This window comes from Callithrix jacchus, chromosome 1 (assembly GCF_049354715.1).
Source record: "Callithrix jacchus isolate 240 chromosome 1, calJac240_pri, whole genome shotgun sequence".
NCBI lineage: Eukaryota > Metazoa > Chordata > Mammalia > Primates > Cebidae > Callithrix > Callithrix jacchus.
This window is the reverse complement of record NC_133502.1, coordinates 176948739-176969918: the sequence shown is the minus strand read 5'-3', so window position 1 is coordinate 176969918 and position 21180 is coordinate 176948739. Positions and strand designations below refer to the sequence as shown.

At 54.3% G+C, this 21180-nt stretch overlaps 1 protein-coding gene, 1 non-coding gene and 1 pseudogene across 5 annotated transcripts; 2 read left to right on the top strand and 1 right to left on the bottom strand.

Annotated features, from left to right (window-relative positions):
* The first annotated feature begins 806 nt into the window (after positions 1–806).
* On the top strand, positions 807–2435 carry LOC144576741 (small ribosomal subunit protein eS7 pseudogene; annotated as a pseudogene). The gene has a single exon (XR_013519189.1). The product of XR_013519189.1 is annotated as a small ribosomal subunit protein eS7 pseudogene (transcript).
* A 612-nt stretch (positions 2436–3047) lies between these two features.
* On the bottom strand, positions 3048–19896 carry SLC27A4 (solute carrier family 27 member 4). 3 transcript variants are annotated; one of them, XM_035258977.3, is made up of 13 exons: positions 19814–19896; positions 17515–17681; positions 15278–15672; positions 12221–12379; positions 10548–10617; positions 10354–10445; positions 8981–9090; positions 8495–8704; positions 8187–8313; positions 6486–6623; positions 6152–6316; positions 5918–6064; positions 3048–3916 (listed from the first exon to the last, which is right to left on the bottom strand). In XM_035258977.3, exons 2-13 carry the CDS (start codon positions 17673–17675, stop codon positions 3759–3761), a joined length of 1932 nt encoding a protein of 643 aa, XP_035114868.1. In that variant the 5' UTR covers positions 17676–17681; positions 19814–19896; the 3' UTR covers positions 3048–3758. The 3 variants fall into 3 exon arrangements, with proteins under 3 accessions (XP_035114868.1, XP_035114874.1, XP_009001782.1); XM_035258983.3 differs by lacking the exon at positions 19814–19896 and adding an exon at positions 19536–19720; XM_009003534.4 differs by lacking the exon at positions 19814–19896 and adding an exon at positions 19555–19720.
* A 321-nt stretch (positions 19897–20217) lies between these two features.
* On the top strand, positions 20218–20308 carry TRNAR-UCU (transfer RNA arginine (anticodon UCU)). The gene is given in 2 exon segments: positions 20218–20254; positions 20273–20308. It is a non-coding gene; the product is annotated as a tRNA-Arg (tRNA).
* Positions 20309–21180: the final 872 nt, after the last annotated feature.

Sequence of the window (21180 nt, the reverse complement as noted above, 5' to 3'; positions counted from 1 at the left end):
CCGCCCGCCTGGGCCTGGCATGCCTGCCTTTCTTTAATCTGCCCTGGACCTCCGGGCCTCTACATGTGGCTGCTCCCTCCATCTGGAACAGTCTTCCTGGAAAGCCCTCCCTGGCCACGATATGCTCAGCCAGGGTGCTGGGTTAGGTGCAGCTAAGTCCACAACCTTGGCTTCTTTACTCACCACACGCCTCTCTGGAGACCGTGGCTCCCTGAGGGCAAATCTAGGACCCAGGTCTCTATCTTGCTCACCTGGCAGTTTCCTGCTCTCTGCACAGGGTAGGCCTCCAGAATTTGCTCCACAGATAAACTTACAGGATGCTCTGTAAATTGTGGAGCACTATATAAATGTCAGGAAATGCCTGAGAAACAGTAGCTATTGTCAGTGAACCTCACAAGCATCTATTAAGCACCTGCTGCATGCATGGAGATGACTCACATGGCCATAGCTGAGGTATGATCAGATGCAGACCTGAGAGCTGGAGGGGTCACAGGCCCACCAGGACTCTCCATCATGGAGGGGCTGTGGTAGGTAGGGTTCAGTGCAGAAGTGAGAAACTTAGCCTAGTCTGGGGTATTTTTTTTTTTTTTTTTTTTTGAGACGGAGTTTCGCTCTTGTTACCCAGGCTGGAGTGTAATGGTGCGATCTTGGCTCACCACAACCTCCGCCTCCTGGGTTCAGGCAATTCTCCTGCCTCAGCCTCCTGAGTAGCTGGGATTACAAGCACGCACGACCATGCCCAGCTAATTTTTTGTATTTTTAGTAGAGACGGGTTTCACCATATTGACCAGGATGGTCTCGATCTCTTGACCTTGTGATCCACCTGCCTCGGCCTCCCAAAGTGCTGGGATTACAGGCGTGAGCCACTGCGCCCGGCCTAGTCTGGGGTCTTAAAACCTAAACATGTTTTGCTAAGTCGGCACTCACCAAGGAGAAAGCCATGTTCAGTTCGAGCGCCATGATCATGAAGCCCAATGGCGAGAAGCCAGACGAATTCGAGTCCGGCATCTCCCAGGCTCTTCTGGAGCTGGAGATGGACTCTGACCTCAAGGCTCAGCTCAGGGAGCTGAATATTACGGCAGCCAAGGAAATTGCAGTTGGTGGTGGCCGGAAAGCTACCATAATCTTTGTTCCTGTTCCTCAATAAAATCTTTCCAGAAAATCCAAGTCCGGCTAGTACGCGAATTGGAGAAAAAGTTCAGTGGGAAGCATGTTGTCTTTATCGCCCAGAGGAGAATTCTGCCTAAACCAACTCGAAAAAGCCGTACAAAAAATAAACAAAAGCGTCCCAGGAGCTGTACACTGACAGCTGTGCACGATGCAATCCTCGAGGACCTAGTCTTCCCAAGTGAAATTGTGGGGAAGAGAATCCGCGTGAAACTGGATGGCAGCAGGCTCATAAAGGTTCATTTGGACAAAGCACAGCAGAACAATGTGGAACACAAGGTTGAAACTTTTTCTGGTGTCTATAGGAAGCTCATGGGCAAGGACGTTAATTTTGAATTCCCAGAGTTTCAATTGTAAACAGAATGACTAAATAAAAAATATATTCGCAAACAAACAAAACCAAAAGATCTAATATCTCCTTTTTCTCTGTTAACTACCATGTTAACTACCAAGCATTGAGCGGACACCAGCATCAGGCCCAGACCCCATGCTTAACCACCTTAATCACCTGCATACTGCCTTCAGGTGACTGTGTTCAGCCTGGAGCAAGGAATGCCCCCGCTCTGGGGGCTCCTTCTTCCCATTGTGGAGAACTCACTGCTGAGGGTTAAAGATACAAAGCCACACTGTCAACCAAATTAAGCCCTCAGAAGCCGGCCACAGGGTCCTCTGAGTATGGTACCTGCTCGGGGGATGAGGCGAGACTCAGCCTCTCCAGGCTTCCCTGGGCTGAGGCCAGGAGTGGATTCTCCAAGCTCCATGCGCCCTCTGCTGGCCACACTCAGGCACAGCAGCCATGCCTGCCACGCCACGCCACTCAGCATCGCTCCACAAGGCCCCCCCCGACTCCAGTTCTGCCCCTGCACCCCGAATTCTCCCGAGACAAGCACTGGACTCCTCTGTCCTTCCAAGTGCACTCCCCCAGGAGGCACCCCAGCTTTCAGCCTGGCCACCCTGCCTGAACTGTCAGCTGCTGGCCTGGGGTATGGCTGAGGCGGCTCTGCAGGCATGCGCGGAATGGAGGCTTTCCTGGCTTCCCTTACCTTCTGCACCAGGAGGCGCGGTGGTGTGGCAGGAAGGGCAGGGGCTCCATTCCAGCCCCCGCTACTTGTTGTGACCTTGGCTACGTCACTGAAAACCTCCAAGTTCTGGTTCTTTCCTTAGAAAGCCCACAGTGGAGATAAAGGCGCAGGAGCTCGCACTGTCCCCCGCCCCCCACGCTGGGCTGTGTTGGAACCCCTTCCCACTGGGCAGTGAGTTTCCAGCCTGAGTGTGACTCCTCCACCAGGGCCTAGGAGACAGCTGGCTCTCCACTGGCACTGCTGGTGGGGCAGCTGTGTTGACTGTTCCGGGAAGCTTCCCAGGCCTCTGGCCGGGCTGCCGGGCAGCCTTGCTTTGGCTCTCACAGCAGCCCCCACCCCTGCAGATCTTTCCAGCCCTAAAGAACTCAGAAAATACACCTCAGGCAGATAGAGCCGGTGCGGAGTCAGGATCCTGCCTAAGGGGTTTCCCCTCAAACCCCGTACTCCTGATGGCACATTCAGCTCCTGAATCAAAAGGAGCTGATGAATCCCATTCACAGGCGAGGAGACTGAGTCATCTGCCCAAGGCCACACACTTAAGAGCGACAGAACGGGTATGGACTTTCAAGCCCACACTGTTAAACACCTTGCCGGACTTGAATGGGCACTGCCCCCACCTGAGCCAGCACACTGAAGGCAGGGGCTGCACATCTGACATGCCGCAGCCTCAGTTTAGCTGAGTGAATGAACAGATGAGGTGGTGAAGGGGCCAGGGGTTTGGCATGGGGGGTTGAGGAGGCCACAGTGGAGCTGTGGAGCTCTGGGGTCAGGGTGGGCTTGGGTGGCTTGCACACAGGCTAGGAGGACTCAAGGCAGAGTTTATTGGTCCCTGAGCCCCTTCCTCCCCCATTCCTCCTCCCCTCATAGCCAGGCCAAGACTGAGATGGAGGTGACACAGACTCACAAGGACTGAAAGGCCCTGCCTGAGGGTCAGCCAGGCAGCCACCCGAGGAGGAGAATGGGGGAGTGGGGAGAGACCAGGGGTGCAGTCCTGACCTCCTGCTGTAGATGGGGCATCAGGGCCACCTACAGACACCAGGTCCTCTCCTCCCCTCCTGGAGGTGGGAGTGGAGCCAAATGAACTTGGGCAGCTCTGGGGCTAGGATCCTCTTACTACCCAATGGATGGCTACCACTGTCTCGGCCCACTCTGTTGACTTCCATTTACAAGCTCCCTGCTCTCTGGGAAAGGCTTGGTGACCCCTTTGTCCTTTCCCTGCCCTGACCCAAGACATCATCCTGAGAAGACCTGTCAGTCTCAGCCTGGGAATCAGAGGGCCTGCCTAGCCCAGAAGATGTAACTTGGACATTAGACTTTCACAGAAAGCCTCTGGAAGGGTTGGGGAGGTGGCAGTGAGTCACTTGGCAGTTTTAGATGGAGGGGGCAACACCTCAGCATGGAGGTGCCAGGCCCTGCTTGCTTTGGTCTGGCCTTGTCCAAGACCCCTCTGGGGCAGAACCTGGGGCTCTGGATCCAGCATCCGCCAGCCCTCAGAGGGATGGGGGGAAATCACAGTTTCTCCTCTCCTGCCTGAATGCGGCTGTAGGCCTCTTGGTCCAGCGGGACGTAGCGGCCCTTCCGGGCGTCTAGATAGAACAGCGGGTCTTTCACCACAGCCGGGTCAAAGCCCTCCTTCCGTAGCTCTGTCTTCTGGAACTTGTAGGTCCCTGGAAGGACAAGGAAGAAGACTCAGTGCATGGGAGGGGCTTGAGCTCCCAAGAATCCGACCACCAGAGCTGAGGAAGGCAGGGGGCAGGGCGGGAGGACAAACATGGGAGGGGAAGTGGGGGAGGAGGAGGCACAGTCCTTCACAGTTTGCAAAGAATGCTCCATCTTATTACCTAAAGTACTGCTTCTCAGAGCAGCCATGGCAGAGTTGGGGCATGGGGATATTTGCTAGTTATCCACCCACCTCTACTTTGCAGATGGGAAAACAGACCTAGAGAAGGGAAGCTACATGCCTAGTGTCACATACTGAGTGACAACAGAGTGGGGACCAGAACTCAGGTCTTCTGACTGTGATGTCTCCCATTTTTTTTTTTTCTTTTTTATTGAGACAGGGTCTCTCTCTATCACCCAGGCTGGAATGCAGTAATGCCATCTCAATTCACTGCAGCCTCCACCCCTGGGCTCAAGCAATTCCTCCCACCTCAGCCTCACAAGTAGCCAGGACTATAAGTGCGTACCACTGTGCCTGGCTAAGTTTTATATTTTTTGTAGAGATGGGGTTTCACCATTGGTCCCAAACTCCTGAGCTCAGGCAATCCATCTGCCTTGGCCTCACAAAGTGCTGCGATCACAGGTGTGAGCCACCATGCCCAGTCTAATTTTTTGTTTTGCGACCCCTCCCTCCCCGTAATTTTTTTTTAAAAATTTTTAGTGGAGACGGAATTTCACCATGTTGGCCAGGCTGGTCTCGAACTCCTGACCTCAAATGATCTGCCCACCTCAGCCTCCCAAAGAGCTGGGATTATAGCCATGAGTTACCGCACCCGGCCAGCTAATTTTTGTATGTTTAGTAGAGACAGGGTTTTGCCATGTTGGCCAGGCTGGTCTTAAACTCCTGACCTCAGGTGATCTGCCTGCCTCGGCCTCCCGAAGTGCTAGGATTACAGGCATGCACTACTATGCCCGGCCTTGCTGAGATGCTTCTGCAGCTCCCTACTGCCCCCGGGACAGTCCCAACTCCTACCCTGGCATGCAAGGCCCTGGGCTTCTGGCCCCTGCTGCTTCTCTCCCACTTCATGCCACTGCCTGCCACTCTCACATGGCTGCAGCCTTGGGGGCCCTCTTTCATTCCTCCAGCACCTGAGCTCCTTCCTGCCTCCGGGACTTTATACAGTGGCTATTCCCACAGCCTGAACTGCCTTCCTCCCGCCCCCATAAAGTTCTTTTTTTTTTTTTTTTGAGATGGAGTTTTGTTCTTGTCGCCCAGGCTGGAGCGCAATGGCATGATCTCGGCTCATTGAAAATTCTGCCTCCCAAGTTCAAGCAATTCTCCTGCCTCAGCTTCCTGAGTAGCTGGGATTACAGGCACGTACCACCATGCCCGGCTAATTTTGTATTTTTAGTAGAGATGGGGTTTCACCATGTTGGCCAAGCTGGTCTTGAACTCCTGACCTCAGGTGAACCGCCCACCTCAGCTTCCCAAAGTGCTGGGATGACAGGCATGAGCCACCACGCCCAGCCTAAAGTCCTCCCTTTCATTTAGGTCTCAGCTGAACCATCCCCTCCTCAGAGGAGACTTCTAGTCATCCCAAGTGTCCCTCCTTTCACTTTCCTGTCACCTTGCTGTGGTTCATTCTTCTTTTTATCTGTTTTACTCTAATCTCATCACAGATTATGTGGTTCATTCTTTATCTTTGAAATGCTTTGTGCTAGGCCAGCCCCTCTCCTGCTCTAAAACTCCAAGAAGGCAAATGTCCTGTCAGAGCTCGCCACTCCTATCCCGAGGCCTAGTGCAGTGCCTGGCACATAACATTTGTTCTACTAAGGATCAATGTGTATCTCTCTCTCTCTGCCAGCCCTGTCTGCTCACCTCTAAACAGGCAGGTCACTTTACCAACTGCCCGGCCAGGCTGTGTACAGAGGTCAAATGACAGCCACCGGGTCTCTCTAGAAGGAAACCGGACCTGGGATCCGAGAACTGGAGCAGGGACGGGACACACCTGTTTTGTGCAGCTCAGGCAGGAGGCGCAGGAAGATAGGGCGTGCATACAGGGGCAGTTCCTTTGCCAGGACCTGAGCAAAACGCTCCAGGTCACAGTTGCCAGTGGGGCTGGCCACGGCAGCCATTCCAGCCCGGCCCTCGGTTCCTGGGGGTGGCAGGGTGGACAGTGAGTAGCTGGTGGTGCCCCTGGGTTGTGCCTCCCCACCCATACCTTGTAGCTGCCTGCACATACCTGGCACCTCGACACCATACACAGCCACGTCAGCCATGTCCAGCAGGCGGCTGAGTGTGCCTTCCACTTCGGTGGTGGACACATTCTCACCTTTCCAGCGGAACGTGTCCCCTGTGCGGTCTCGGAAGTACAGGTAGCCAAGCTCGTCCATCACCAGGACGTCACCTAGGGAGGGGCTGGATGAGGCAGGGCTGGGGATGGCCAACTCTGGGTCAAGGATTTGACCACAAGGGCCAGGACTGGGGGAATCCTGGGAAGGTGTCCTCTGGAAGTGGGAGACGGTTTCCTCCTACCCTAACCCATGGGAAGGGGCTGTGACAGGCTGTGGACCCACCGGTCAGGTAGGCCTGGTCCCCCTTCTTGAAGACGTCCTTGGCAATCTTCTTGTCGTTAGCGCCCTGGTTGAGGTAGCCATCGAAGCGGCGCAGGGGGTCTTTCTGGATAATACGGCCCACCAGCTGGCCTGGCTCACCTGAGGTGGGGAAGGCAGGGTCGGATCTGGCCTAGGCAGCCTCTCTCCCACCTGTCCTCTGTCACCAGGTGTATCCTGCATCTTTTATTTTTTTTTTGAGACGAAGTTTCACTCTTGTTGCCCAGGGTGGAGTGCAGTGGTGTGCTCTTGGCTTACTGCAACCTCTACCTCCTGGGTTCAAGTGATTCTCCTGCCTCAGCCTCCCGACTAGCTGAGACTACAGGCGCATGCCATCACACCTGGCTAATCTTTAAAAAAATATTTTTTTAGTAGAGATGGGGTTTCACCCTGTTGGCCAGGCTGGTCTTGAACTCCTGACTTCTGGTAATCTGCTCGCTTTGACCTCCCAAAGTGCTGGGATTACAGGTGTGAGCCAACACTCCCAGCCTGTACTCTGCATCTTGATCTGACTTGAGTCACACTGCTTGCCACAGAAATGCCCCACCCTCCCCCACCCCAGGAGCTCATCTTGGCAGGTCAGACACACTGAGCCAATGATGCCTGTTCTTGAAGCTGATGAGAAGATGAACATAGAGAACAGGGGTCAGGCTCCTCGGGGACAGCCTAACAAAGCTAGCACCCCAAGCCCCTCCTCCATGCTGCGACCCACTCAGAGTTTTATGTTCTTTACCACGCATAATTCTCAGGCCAGCCTCATGGGCTGTTTGTACCATCACCCTGTTTGTAGATAAAGGGACTTAGGCACAGAGAGGCTGAATACTAGCCCATGACACAGAGTAAGGAGCTGAGCCAGAATCAGTCTCAAGTAGCCTGGACTCAGGGTCATCTGGAGTCAACATGAAAATAATGAATGAGGCTGGGTGCGGTGGCTCACACCTGTAATACCAATACTTTGGGAGGCTGAGGCAGGTGGATTGCTTGAGGTCAGTAGTTTGAGACCAGCTCTATTGAAAATACAAAAACTAGGGCCAGGCACTGTGGCTCACGCTTGTAATCCCAGCACTTTGGGAGGCCGAGGCGGGTGGATCACAAGGTCAGGAGTTCAAGATCAGCCTAGTCATCATAGTGAAACCCGTCTCTACTAAAAATACAAAAATTAGCCAGGTGTGGTGGCACATGCCTGTAATCCCAGCTTTTCAGGAGGCTGAGGCAGGAGAATCAATTGAACCCGGGAGGCAGAAGTTGCCATGAGCAGAGACCGCCATTGCACTCAAGCCTGGGTGACAGAATGAGACTCTGTCTCAAAAAAAAAAAATACAAAAACTAGCTGGGCATGGTGGCTTTAATTCCAGCTACTTGAGAGGTTGAGACAGGAGAATTGGTTGAACCCAGGAGGCAGAGGTTAGAGTGAGCCAAGCTCACACCACTGCACTCCAGCCTGGGTGACAGAGTGAGGCTTCAGCTCAAAAAAAAAAAAGAATGAATGCACTGATGGACAGATAGAATGGTGAATGAATGATACACAAAGAAATGAGTAACTTGCAGCCCTAACAGCAGAGCTAAGTGATGGCCACTGATCAGAACAGGGCTCCCCATCTGCACACACCTGGCCTCATTCCTTCTCAGGCCAGTCCCTCCCTCTCTGACCCCCAAGTGGCAGACCTGGCTGGCAGGGAATGCAGATGCCATCGGGCCCCCGGATCAGCTCCATGGTGTCCTCGTTGACACGTACCAACCGGATGGGGTACACGAAGGACAGGATGCGGCTGTTGAAGCCACAGGCTCCCACCTGTGAAGGCCAAGACTTGGGCCTGGGCTCTCCCACCATGGGCCCAAAACTGAACAATGATGGGGAGGTGGGACTCCAGCACCCACACTCTCATGCTGGAACTCTGCCCCCCTCCGCGTCCAGTGCCTTCCATGGCCATCCATCCCTGCAGTGGCCTTGTCCATCCCCAACCTGGCCGCACCTGGCTGTCAAAGTTGCCCAGGCTGCAGTTGCACTCTGTGGCCCCGTAGAACTCAGCCACCTGGGGTATGTGGAAGCGGCTGGAAAAGTTGGTCCAGATGGACTGCCGGAGGCCGTTGCCTAGTGCCATTCGAACCTGGTGCTGGTTTTCCACCTCCCGCGGTGGCTGGTTCAGGAGGTAGCGGCACAGTTCACCAATGTACTGCACAATCTAGGGGTAGACTTGGTGTGATTTCAGACTCCAGAGACTGCTCCCACTAAAGTAGGATTCTCCTGATCCCTCAAGCGCCTCCCCTCCCCAGGGGCTGGCCGTGCCATCCTCTCCCTCTCTGGGTCTTAGTCTCCCCATCTGAACAACGGGAACATTGCTGCAAATGAGCTCTTTGGAATGACTGGCCACCTCAGCTGTAAGACGGACGCCCGAAGTGTGGTTGGGAAAAAGGTAACAAGGGGACAGGGACAGCTCACCCTTCCCGCTCTCGCTCACCGTGCAGTTGTACTTGACACAATCATCCCAGAACCGGGAGGCTGAGAACTTCTTCCGGATCACCACCGTCATGCCATGTAGCAGGCACTGCCCGATTCCCACAATGTTTCCTGGAGGCAGAGGGATGGCCCCTGTGGGTCAGGGAGATGAAGACCCTCCCCCGGCCCTAAATCTGTGATACTGCCATCCAGCCAGGCAGGCCTGCTCTGCCCTGCAGGCTTCTGCACCTCACATCCGCCTGCCTTGGGTGACCTCCTCCAAGAAGCCTCCCTGACTTCCATCACCAGGCTCTTCCCTCGTGCTGTACTCCTGCTCCCCCAACTCACATATACACCCAACTGTAAGCACCTAGAGGGCAGGAGCTATATTTATTCAAGCTCTGTCTCCCCTTAAGCCCCTCCAAACAAGCAGCAATGCCATGCATATCTGTGGAAACTAAGTGAAATGTGAGACAGGCCCAGAGGCCCCGTGGTACACTGCCACACACACTGTGAGGCTGGCGTGCTGACCCTTTTTTCAATTTAAAACGCATTTTTTTAGAGACAGGTCTCACCATGTTGCCCAGGCTAGCTTTAGACTCCCAGGCTCAAGTGATCCTCCTGTCTCAGCCTCCCTAGTAGCTGAGACATAGGCATGTGCACCATGCCTGGCTAATCGTGTTTTATTTTTATTTATTTATTTATTTATTTATTTTCTTGAGACAGAGTCTCACCCCGTCACCCAGGCTGGAGTGCAATGGTGCAATCTCAGTTCACTGCTACCTCTGCCTCTTGGGTTCAAATGATTTTCCTGCCTCAGCCTCCTGAGTAGCTGGGATTACAGGTGCCCACCACCATGCCCAGCTACTTTTTATATTTTTAGTAGAGATGGGGTTTCACCATGTTGGTCAGGCTGCTCTTGAACTCCTGACCTTGTGATTTGCCCACCTCGGCCTACCAAAGTGCTGGGATTACAGGCATAAGACACCGTGCCCGGCCTATTTTGATTTATTTTGAGATGGTATTGCTCTGTCATCCAGGCTGGAGTACAGTTCCATGATCTGAGCTTACTGCTACCTCTGACTCCCAGGTTGAAGCAATTCTCATGCCTCGGCCTCCCAAGTAGCTGTGATTACAGGTGCATGCAACCATACCCAGCTAATTTTTGTATTTTTAGTAGAGATGGGGTTTTGCCATGCTGGCCAGGCTGGTCTTGAACTCCTGGCTGCAAGTGATCCCCCCGGCCTTGGCCTCCCACCCCGGCCTTGGCCTCCCAAAGTGCTGGGATCACAGGCATGAGCCACAGTGCCTGGCCCAAAGCTCATGTGTTTCTACTGCCTGACAGGGTTGGGGCACCTGGAGGTGCTGGAGGCTGAGGGACAGGCCCTGAGTTACCTGCTGAGTGGTAGAGCGGGAGGCAGTCATAGACGATGTCGTCAGGCCGCATGCGAAATCCATAGTACACCAGGGCAGCCATGCGGTAATACCTGGGAGGGCACAGGGCCAAAGAGTGGGCGGGTCCTGGAAAGGCAGGAGGAGAATCCCCAGCCCTGCCTCTGTCTACCGCACCCTGGGCACCTGCCCCTTACCTGCTGTGCACCACGATGGCGGCCTTGGGCAGCCCTGTGGTACCCGATGTGTAGATGTAGAACAGTTTATCTAAAGAAAACAGATGTAAGTGGCTGTAGGGGGGCAGCTCAGGGCTGGGCACAGGGTCAAATAGATGGACACCTGCAGGTGTGCCCCCTTCAACACCTGTTCCCATCTTAACCTTGCCAGGAAGCCTGTTCTGATGACCTCAGACACCACTCAGCTCTAACCCTAGCATCCACTCCAACAAACATTTCCTGGGCCCTTGCTCTGTGCTAGGCCCTGGGGGGAGAGGCATCAGTGACTAAGATGGGCACAGGCTTAACCCTCCTGGCAGTCACAGCTCAGTGGAACAGTCAGATGAGGACACTGGCAATTCTAATACTAAGTACCAAGTGCTGAGGGAGAGCACAGGACCTGCTGAAACCCAGCAGCCACATTTGGCCCAAGCTTGCAGGAGGGGAAGTGGTGCCAGGTGGGCTTCCCGATGGAGGTGACGCCTGCCCCAAGTCATAGAGCATAGGGAAGCATTAGCTTTAGGAAGTGGGGTGTTGAGAAGGCTTCCGTACTGCTGAGCATTTATCTGTCCCACTCTGCAGCCCTGGAGTGGGACTGCCACATTAGAGTTTCTATGCAAGGCTCAGCCCTACCAGGCTGGAGGCTCCCTGGAGGTCAGGAACTCCATAGGAAGACTCCACGTGTTTAGAGCACCTGCCGTGACAACTCATGCTCCCTGGATGCCTGCTGTTTGCCAGCCCTAGGCACTATGAGGGCATGGGGCAACCTAGCCAGAGTCCCTGACCTCAAGCAGCTGACAAATGCACCGAGAGATCAGATTTACATGCAAGAGAGAAGTTAACAGTGCTAATGGCAATGACCAGTTACTGAGCCCCTCCTGCCACACCCTAACTTCAGGACTGGCCCCACTGTGTTTTTTTCAACCCTCAAAGCTACCCCATAAAGTAGGTTCTGTTACTGTCCCCAGTCTTATGGCTGTGGGAACTGAGGCTCCAAGGGCAGGGCGGGTGTCATGATTCACATGAGGGAAGCGGTAGGGCCAGGATATAAACTGGGATCTGACTTGACAGCCCAAGCTCTGAGACACCGGGCCATCACAGGAAAGGAAATGAGAAGAGCAGAAGAACCAGGTAGGCTAGAGTAGAGAGGAAGAGGGGTGAGAGGCTCAGGAAGCTGCCCGGAGGTGGGGTCTGGGAGGCCGCGCAGCGCTGGGAGAGGACCACAGCTGGAGATCCTGCAGTGTCCTGCACTGAAGAGGCGCTTGATGAATATTCAACGAGTCTTGCTCCTCACCCACCCTCCCACCCAACCCTAACCAAAGCCCAGACCAGGTAGGTTCCTGGGGTCCACAGGATTCTGCCCATTAGGCATCAATAAAGGACTGTTCAACAAATCAAAGAACGAGACTTTGTGAGCTCCTGTGTTCTCAGCCATGTATCTGGCACGGTGACACACATCAGCTCATTTCACCTTCACAGTAACCCTGGAGTGGCCCAGGCTTACTGTCACCATTTTCCAGATGGAAAAAGGGAGGTGATGTGACATGTTGCAGGCACATGGCACATTTCCAGAAAAGTCGCCTTCTGGCACTGAGGCCAGTGCTCTGTCCAGGGCCTGTGCGAGAGCCCCTCTGTGGGGAGGGGAGGGAGCCCACCTGTGAAGCCCTTGTCAGGACAACTGGGCAGGTGCTTGGGAGCATCTTTCAGCAGAGGATCCAGGTGTTCTGTGCTTGTAGGCACCGCACTGGGCTCCCAGGAACCAGAGCAGAAGAGGCTGAGCGAGGGGTCCAGGCTGGCATGGATCTCACAGATGGCTGTGGGGAGACAGGGCAGTCAGCAGGCAGGCCAGAAAGCCCCATGTTCCCAGGACCTCTGCTCCTGGCAGGGCTGGCCATGTTGCTGAGGAGACTGGCTAGGCAGGAGGAGAGGTGGTGAAGCACCTGGGCCTCACTGCTTACAGGGGCACTGGCAACAGTTCCACTAGCTACCGGGTAACCACAGAGTGGGTGTTTTGCCTGCCCTCCCTGATCTCACAGCCCTGGGAAAGAGGGACAAACAACAGCCCTTCTTACAGATGAGAAGATTGGGGCTCTGAGAGGACCTGCTCACAGCTAGAATATGTTGGACCTGGGACTGCAATGCCAGCTCCACCTCACACCAAGGTCTGGGCTCTCACCCACCGTCCCATGCTACTTACTCTTCGGGCACCGGACAGAAGCAAGGAGTGTAGATCAGAGGCCAGTGGCCCTCCATCCCCTTCCGATAGTGGGAGCCTTCTCTCAGGCTCCCCTGTGCGCTGCATAGGCATCATATAACCACCCGCCTGGGCATGGAGCAGCGCTATTAGGCTTGGCGCCACCTCCCTGGCTTCCTCTTGATTTCCCCAACCTTCTCCTCTCCCCTGGCTGCCTCTTCCCTCTCCCCTTTCAGCACCATTTTAAAATTTTCTTTCTTTTTTTGCTTTTTTTTTTTTTTTTTTGAGATGGAGTTTCGCTCTTGTTACCCAGGCTGGAGTGCAATGGCATGATCTCGGCTCACCCCAACCTCCACCTCCTAGGTTCAGGCAATTCTCCTGCCTCAGCCTCCCGAGTAGCTGGGACTACAGGCACGCACCACCATGCCCAGCTAATTTTTGTATTTTTAGTAGATACAGGGTTTCACCTTGTTGACCGGGAGGGTCTCGATCTCTTGACCTTGTGATCCACCCGCCTTGGCCTCCCAAAGTCCTGGGATTATAGGCGTGAGCTACTGCGCCTGGTCTCTTTTTTTGCTTTTTTAAAATAGACACAGGGTCTCACTATGTTGCCCAGGCAGGTCTTGAACTCCCCAGGCTCAAGAGATTCTTCTACCTTGGCCTCTAAAAATATAGCGCTGGGATTACAGGCATGAGCCACTGCACCTGGTCCCCTTTCAGCACTTTTTTTTTTTTTGAGTCAGAGACAGAGTTTCACTCTGTCACCCAGGCTGGAGTGCAGTGGCATGATCTCGGCTCACTGCAACCTCCACCTCCTGGGTTCAAGCAATTCTTGTGCCTCAGCCTCCTGAGTAGCTGAGATTACAGGCGTGCGCCACCACGCCTGGCTAATTTTTATATTTTTAGTAGAAACAAGGATTTGCCACGTTGGCCAGGCTGGTCTTGAACTCTCAACCTCAAGTGACCTGTCTTCATCCTCCCAAAACTCTGGGATGAACCAGTCCCCTTCAGCATCTGATTGACTTCCCATTCATTATCCCACAACCACAATAGCGTGAGCAGAAAAAACAGAGTGCTGTGGTCAAGCTGAAGATCAAACCCTAGTTCTGCCACTTATCAACTGTGTGACTTTGGATGAGCTCCTCATACCCTCTGAACCTCAGGCTCATCATCCATAAAACCAAGATCCCTACCTCACCTGGACTTTTGAAGATTAGAACTGCTCTGCCGGGTGTGGTGGCTCACGCCTATAATCCCAGCAATTTGGGAGGCCGAGGTGGGCAGATCACCTAAGGTCAGGAGTTCAAGAACAGCCTGGCCAACAAACCCTGTCTCTGGGCATGGTGGCGTGTGCCTGTAGTCTCAGTTACTCAGGAGGCTGAGGCACCAGAATCACATGAACCTGGAAGGCGGAGGTTGCAGTGAGCCAAGACCATGCCACTGCATTCCAGCCTGGGTAACAGAGCAAGACTCCATGTTGGTGGAAAAAACAAACAAACAGGTGCCCAATGTGGCAGCAAATAAAACGCAGGCTCTGTGGGATAAGTGGGGAATTAATTTTGTTCCCATTATACAGATGAGCCAGATGTAGCCTTATAAGTCAGAAGGATGGTTACTATTGTGCTGAGGGCCACCTAGCATCAGCCATGTTGCTAGTGCTTCAGGTGAAGTCTCTTTTTTTTTTAAGACAGAACCTCTCTCTGTCGCCCAGGCTGGAGTGCAGTGGCTCGATCGGGGCTCACTGTAACCTCCGTCTCCTGGGTTCAAGCGATTCTCCTGCCTCAGCCTCTGAGTAGCTGGAACTATAGGTGCATATCATCATGCCCACCTAGCTTTTTAAAAACTTTTTTAATAGGCCAGGCATGCCTATTATGTGGCGGTTCATGCCTATAATCCCAGCACTTTGAGAGGCCAAGGTGGGTAGATGACTTGAACTCAAGAGTCTGAGACCAGCCTGGGCAACATGGCGAATCTGAGTATCTACAATAAATGCAAAATGTAGCCAGGCATGATGGTGCATGTCTGTGGTCCCATCTATTCAGGAGGCTGATGTGGAAGGATTGCTTGACCCTGGGAGGTCAAGGCTGCAATATGCTGTGATTGCACCACTGCACTCCAGCCTGGGTGACAGAGCAAGACCCTGTCTCAAAACAAGAGTTTCTTAGAAGAGATAAGGTCTTACTATGTTGCCCAGGCTGGTCTCAAACTCCAGGGCTCAAGGGATCCTCCTGCCTGGGCCTCCCAATGTGCTGGGATTACAGGTATGAGCCACTGTGCCCAGCCTGAAGTACCTTTTTGAAAACATTGAGGTAGAAATGAAGAATGAGAAAAATGAAGCTCAGAGAATTCAGTCCCTTTCCCAGGATCTCCAGTTTACTCATGGCACAGCCTAAGCCATCTGGCTCTACTCTATGCCCTTAACCACTGACCCACACAGCCTCTGCAGGGCTGGAAGGGAGTTGTGGTCTGTGCAAGATCCCATGGGATTGCTCTTGTCCCCCGCCCCCTTGGGGCTCACCTGAGGCCATTTCACTGCCAAAGACAAGGGCCCGTGCTCGCGAGGTGGTGAGGCAGTGGAGTAGGGCATCCCGCCGCAGGTTGGTGTTGATGAGGGCTGCCTCCACACCGAGCTTGGCCATGCCCAGCCACAGGCCCACAAACTCATTGCGGTTCTCCATGAAGAGGGCAGCCACATCACCTGAGGCCAGGCCCCGGGCTTGCAGGAAGTTGGCCACGCTGCTTGAGTAGTCATCCAGCTGGCAGAAGGTCCAGTGGGTATCTGTGCCCTCGAAGATCAGGGCTGTCTTGTTGGGGTGGCGCCGAACGGTAGAGGTAAACAAAATGGGCACTGTCCGCCGCTCCCGCAGGTACTGCCGCACCTTTACCATCACCTTCAGGAGCACCAGGCCGCCACTGTGTGGGAGCAGGAGAGGGCGCTGTGTCTGGTATGGATGGGAGTGAGGGGGTCCTGACACCCTACCCCAGGCTGCTGCGTCGCCAGCCTATGCTTCATGAGCTAGACCCCTTATGACACTTTCATCTCCTGGCTCCTGCTGGGAACAAGCACTGTCTCACCGATGCCTCCCAATATAATATAATTCCCCCTCCTCTTACACAGAAGGAAATCAAGGCTCTCATGGTACCATGGCCTGCTCAAAGCTTCATGGATGGTGGCTGAGCTAAGATTTGAACTCCAGGTCTCTCTAGCTCCAGAGTTCAACTCCTACCCTCTCAGCCTGCTGCTCCAGCAGAAACCTAGGTCTCTCGAGCTTCCTGTAAAAGTACAAACTCCTTGTTTGGGGCCTCCCACAGTCTAGCTGCTCCCCGCACCTGGCATGACCACAGTAAATAATGAGTTTGCTGGTCTGTCCAGTCTTTCTCCCTGTGAGTCTCACTGAGACAGGTTTCTGTCTTATTCATCACTCTGTTCCCTGGGTCCTGTGCCAGGCACAGAGTAGATATTTAATAGGTTTGTGGAATCACTTGGCAACATCCCACCCTGCCACCTTTTTTTTTTTGATACGGGGTCACACTCTGTCACCCAGGTTAGAGTGCAGTGGTGCAATGTCAGCTCACTGCAACCTCCGCCTCCCAGGCTCAAACAATGCTCACACCTCAGCCTCCCAAGTGGCTGGAACCACAGGTGCACACCACCATGCCCGGCTAATTTTTTTGTATTTTGGGTTTTGCCAGGTTGCTCAGGTTGGTCTCGAACTCCTGAGGTCAAGTGATCCACGTGCTTCGGCCTCCCAAAGTGATGGGATTATAGGCGTAAGCCACCGTGCCCAGCCCTGGACTCCATGCCTTTGCCGATACTGTGACTTCTGGCTGGACTCATCTCCTTCCACCACAACTAAGGCACCCCTCAAGAACAGCTGCTTTTCCTCCAGGAGGCCTTCTCTGATTCCTAGGGCCCAGGCTGGAGGCCGCCTCTCCTTGCTTCATGCTACTGCCCTTCCGGATATGCCACTCTGTGCTTTCTTTTGTAATCAACCCAGATTGACAAATGCTGAGCTATCTGTGCTGAGTGTGGGTCACTGTGCTGGGTACTGGGACACAGTAGTGAGCAAGGCTGTGCTAGGGTCTCTGCCCACATGGCACTGCCAGTTTACAGATGTGCTATGTCCCTTCTTTCTCCTGACTAATTTGAGCTTGGTAGCCGGGGTCTGCCTTATTCCTCTCTGGACTCCAAAGCTAGCCTGGCACCTAATAGAGAACAAGCGGGAATAGGTATTTCTGGTATAGGATGCCCCTTGGAGCATACCTGGGGAGTAGGTTCTCCTTCTTTGGAGAGTAGGTTCTCCCAGACATCTGAGTCGGGGCTCTGCTCTAGAACTCAGTGCCCCCTGTGCCATCTTGCACCCCTGCCAACCTGAGGGCAGGGCCTCTCCCCAGGGTTCCTCTTTACCTTACAAACTACAGAGTCCTCAGGACCTCTTACAGATGTCTCAACACACCTGGTATTCAATGTATGTCCTAGGCCAAGCCTGCTTGAGGCCTAGGAGCCTCAAGTTAGGGAGAGTCCCTGGGAGAAGACTTTGACCTTGGACCAGACCTAGGTTTCTGCTTGGAGATGGAGGTACCAGGTACTATCGCCAGAGGAAGGGTGTGGAGCAGAGGCGTGCTGCTGTTCTGGGACTCAGCTCAGCTGCCCTGTGCTGGTAGAGATCCTGGGATCTGGCCTGAGGAGACCTAGGGGACCAGAAGCCCATCGTGGTGTGAGAGACCCCAGGAAAGGCTGGACCAGGTACTCACAAGATGTCGCGCCTGATGGTCTTGATGAAGACCCGGATGAAGCGCCAGCCGCCAGATCCCAAGTAGAGGAACAGCAGGGAGAACCCCACCTGGGTCCAGGGTAGTTTCAGCACCAGCTTGGAGAACAGCAGCACCCCCACCAGAGAGGCTCCAAGCAGCATTGTGGCCTGTAGACACAGCGCAGTTAGTGGACCCAAACACCCATCTCTCCAGCCCACGCAGCCAGACCACTGTGATTCCAAGTGGACAGCCTCTGGTAAGGCTTAGCCATACTGAATCCAGTGACTGACCACAGGGGTCCCTTCCCAGGCTTAGTACTTGAGGTAAGGAATTCCAGGAGTGAGAAGAAGGAAGCTGGTTCTCATCTCATAGTCCCATCTCTGCCTACTGTTCTTCAAGTGACTTTGGGCAAGATCCTTTCATATTTTAGACCTTAGTCTCTGCCCTCTGTGCAATGGGTGTAGTGAGACTTGTTTTAAGAGGCTTTTTAGCCAAAACAGGACAGTCCACTCTTCTGACATCCAGGGACCCTAAACTAGATGGCTTGGGGGTGAGTATTGACTTAAGAGCCTCTGGCTCGATGGGCACTGTGGCTCATGCCTATAATCCCAGCACTTTGGAAGGCTGAGGTGGGTGGATTATGAGGTCAGGAGTTTGAGACCAGCCTGACCAACATTGTGAAACCCCGTATCTACTAAAAACACCAAAATTAGTGTTTTTAGTGTTTGGTGGCACACACCAGTAGTCCCAGCTACTCAGGAGTCTGAGGCAAGAGAATGTCTTGAACCTGGGAGGCTGAGGTTGCAGGGAGCTGAGATCTCGCCTGGGCAACAGAGCGAGACTGTCCCCCCCCCCAAAAAAGTAGTAATCCCAGCACTTTGGGAGGCTGAGGCAGAACACGAGGTCAAGAGATCGAGACCATCCTGGTCAACATGGTGAAACCCCGTCTCTACTAAAAATACAAAAAATTAGCTGGGCATGGTGGCGTGTGCCTGTAATCCCAGCTCAGGAGGATGAGGCAGGAGAATTGCCTGAACCCAGGAGGCGGAGGTTGTGGTGAGCTGAGATGGCGCCATTGCACTCCAGCTTGGGTAACAAGAGCGAAACTCCATCTCAAAAAAAAAAAAAAAAAAAAGAGCTTCTGGCTCGACTTCCCACCCAGAGACCCAGGGAGGTTCTGTGGATGACCAGGCCAAATCAAAACACTCAAAGGGGCAGCTCCCTGGAAAAGGAGCGCAGCTCTGTCCCTGCCCACAGGCTAAGGCATAGCAGTGCCTCTGCTGGTCGATAGAGGGCTACCCAGCAAACGAGTTAGAGCCCGGAGGTACTTGAGAGGTGACCGCCCAGGGGGCAAACCGGAGGCGAGGAGAACCTTGAAGGCACCACTCCCCAAAACAGAGACACACACAACCACCCAGATGAATTTTCGGGGGCTGGAGCTTAGGGGGAGGGGAACGACTGTGCTGCAGGGGCTGGGCTGGGGCTGAGCTAGGACTCTTGGGTTCTATTCCTGGAGCTTTGCGGACTTGCTCAAGGGGACAGCTGATGGGACTGTTTTTCTCCGGGTTTTCCTGTTCTTGGGAGGAGCTGAAGGTCACGAATGTGAAGGGGCTTGAGAGCCTCCAAACCAGGATGAGGGAATGGTCTGAACCACAAGGAGCCCTGACACACCACCTCCCCCTCTCCCTCGCGAAAAGCAAAAGCCGGGGGCGGGGGTACTGAACCAGAGTCCCAATCCCAACGCCAGGGTCCAGGATCCTCAGATCTCCCAGAACCTGCCAGAGCAGAGGGGCAGGAACCCGTCCTGGAAGGCTGGGGGACAGGGCAAGAAGAGGCCAGAAGGGGGTGACCGGTTCCCTCGGGCCCCTGTCCCGGGTCACGCGTACCGCCCTCGCCCCTAAATAGCAGAGTAACAGAGCGTCTGTCAGGGAGAGAGCGCCGCAGGGCGCGCCCCCAACCTCGGGTTGGCACAGCCACCTCGCCCAACTCGGCCCGGCGCATTTCCCCACCCGGTAACCCACCTGCCCGGCCTGTGCTCACCCAGCTTCAGCTCCGCCGCGCGGCGCCCTGTCCAGATGCGGCTCGGGTTGCAGCAGCGGAGTCGGGAGCGCGGGGGGCATGAGCCGCCCCTGAGCGCCCGGAGCCGGGTCTCAGCAGTGCTAAGCCGGCTCTGCGCCCTGCATGGCCCGGCCGCCCTGCTAGCCCCGCCCGCCGCCCGGCCCCACCCGCCGCGCTCCTCCCCCGCCCGCCTCCCGCAACCCAAACCGGCTGTGCCGGTCCGCCGTACAGCCTCCCGCACCTTTTCCGCGGCCGGCAAGCCGCAGAGCAGGCAGCGCAGCGCAGCCCCAGCGCTCCCGACCCCAGCCCGCCCTGCGCGCACACGGCTTTGGGCGGTGCCGCCGCGCCGGACGCTGGGAGTTGTAGTCCATCCCGTGCGGCCCCACTCGGCCGCAGATACCCCGGAGTCAGAGAAGACAGATGGGCTTCACCCCGGCCCTTCCTTCCTGCCGACCCCGGTCCTTCCTCCCTGCCATCCCTGGCGCCCAGATGTAGGAAGAGCACTCCCGTCCACACCACAGCCGAAAACCCGGAGCACGCGTTCGCGCCCCAGCCGAGTTCAGCAAACACCCAGCACCACACCTAGAAGCTCCCTAAAAGGGCAGTTTCAGGCAGAGGTGAGCGAGTAGGAAGGGTTCAGCAGCCGGCTCTGTGGCGCAACGGATAGCGCATTGGACTTCTAGCTGAGCTTGGTGTGGTCATTCAAAGGTTGTGGGTTCGAGTCCCACCAGAGTCGAGTTTTGACAGCTCCTACTCCATGACTTCCACCTGCATGCTTTATAAGGACTCCAGGACCCTATATAACAAGGGAATCACATGTCACACCGAACTTGGCTGCCAAACAGCCATAAACCTGGCATCTGGATGACTAAGAGAAATCCTTTCTAATACCATGGTGTCTTGTGAGCAGCCTGGCACACCTGTTGGCACAAAGGACACAGATTTGGAGGCCCTTTATTAACTTCTGCCTATGATCTCTGGTCCTTGCAGCAAATCAGCTAATCTATAAACCTATGCCCTTAATTGTAATGCCACCTAAAGAACCATAGGCGTGCACACGAATGTTCATTGCAGCACTGTTTACAATAGCAAAGACCTGGAATCAACCAAAATGCCCATCGATGATAGACTGGATTGGGAAAATGTGGCACATATACACTATGGAATATTATGCAGCAATCAGAAATGATGAGTTCGTGTCGTTTGTAGGGACATGGATGAATCTGGAGAACATCATTCTCAGCAAACTGACACAAGAACAGAAAATGAAACACCGCATATTCTCACTCATAGGCGGGTGATGAAAAATGAGAACACATGGACACAGGGAGGGGAGTACTAAACAGTGGGGTCTATTGGGGGGAAAAGGGGAGGGCCAGCGGGAGGGGGAGGTGGGGAGGGATAGCCTGGGGAGAAATGCCAAATGTGGGTGAAGGGGAGAAAGGAAGCAAAACACACTGCCATGTGTGTACCTATGCAACTGTCTTGCATGTTCTGCACATGTACCCCCAAACCTAAAATGCAATAAAAAATTAAAAAAAAAAAAAAAAACCATAGGCGAACAGCCAGATTCTTAGCCCTGTAGGGCTCTTGGCCTCTGAAAATTTG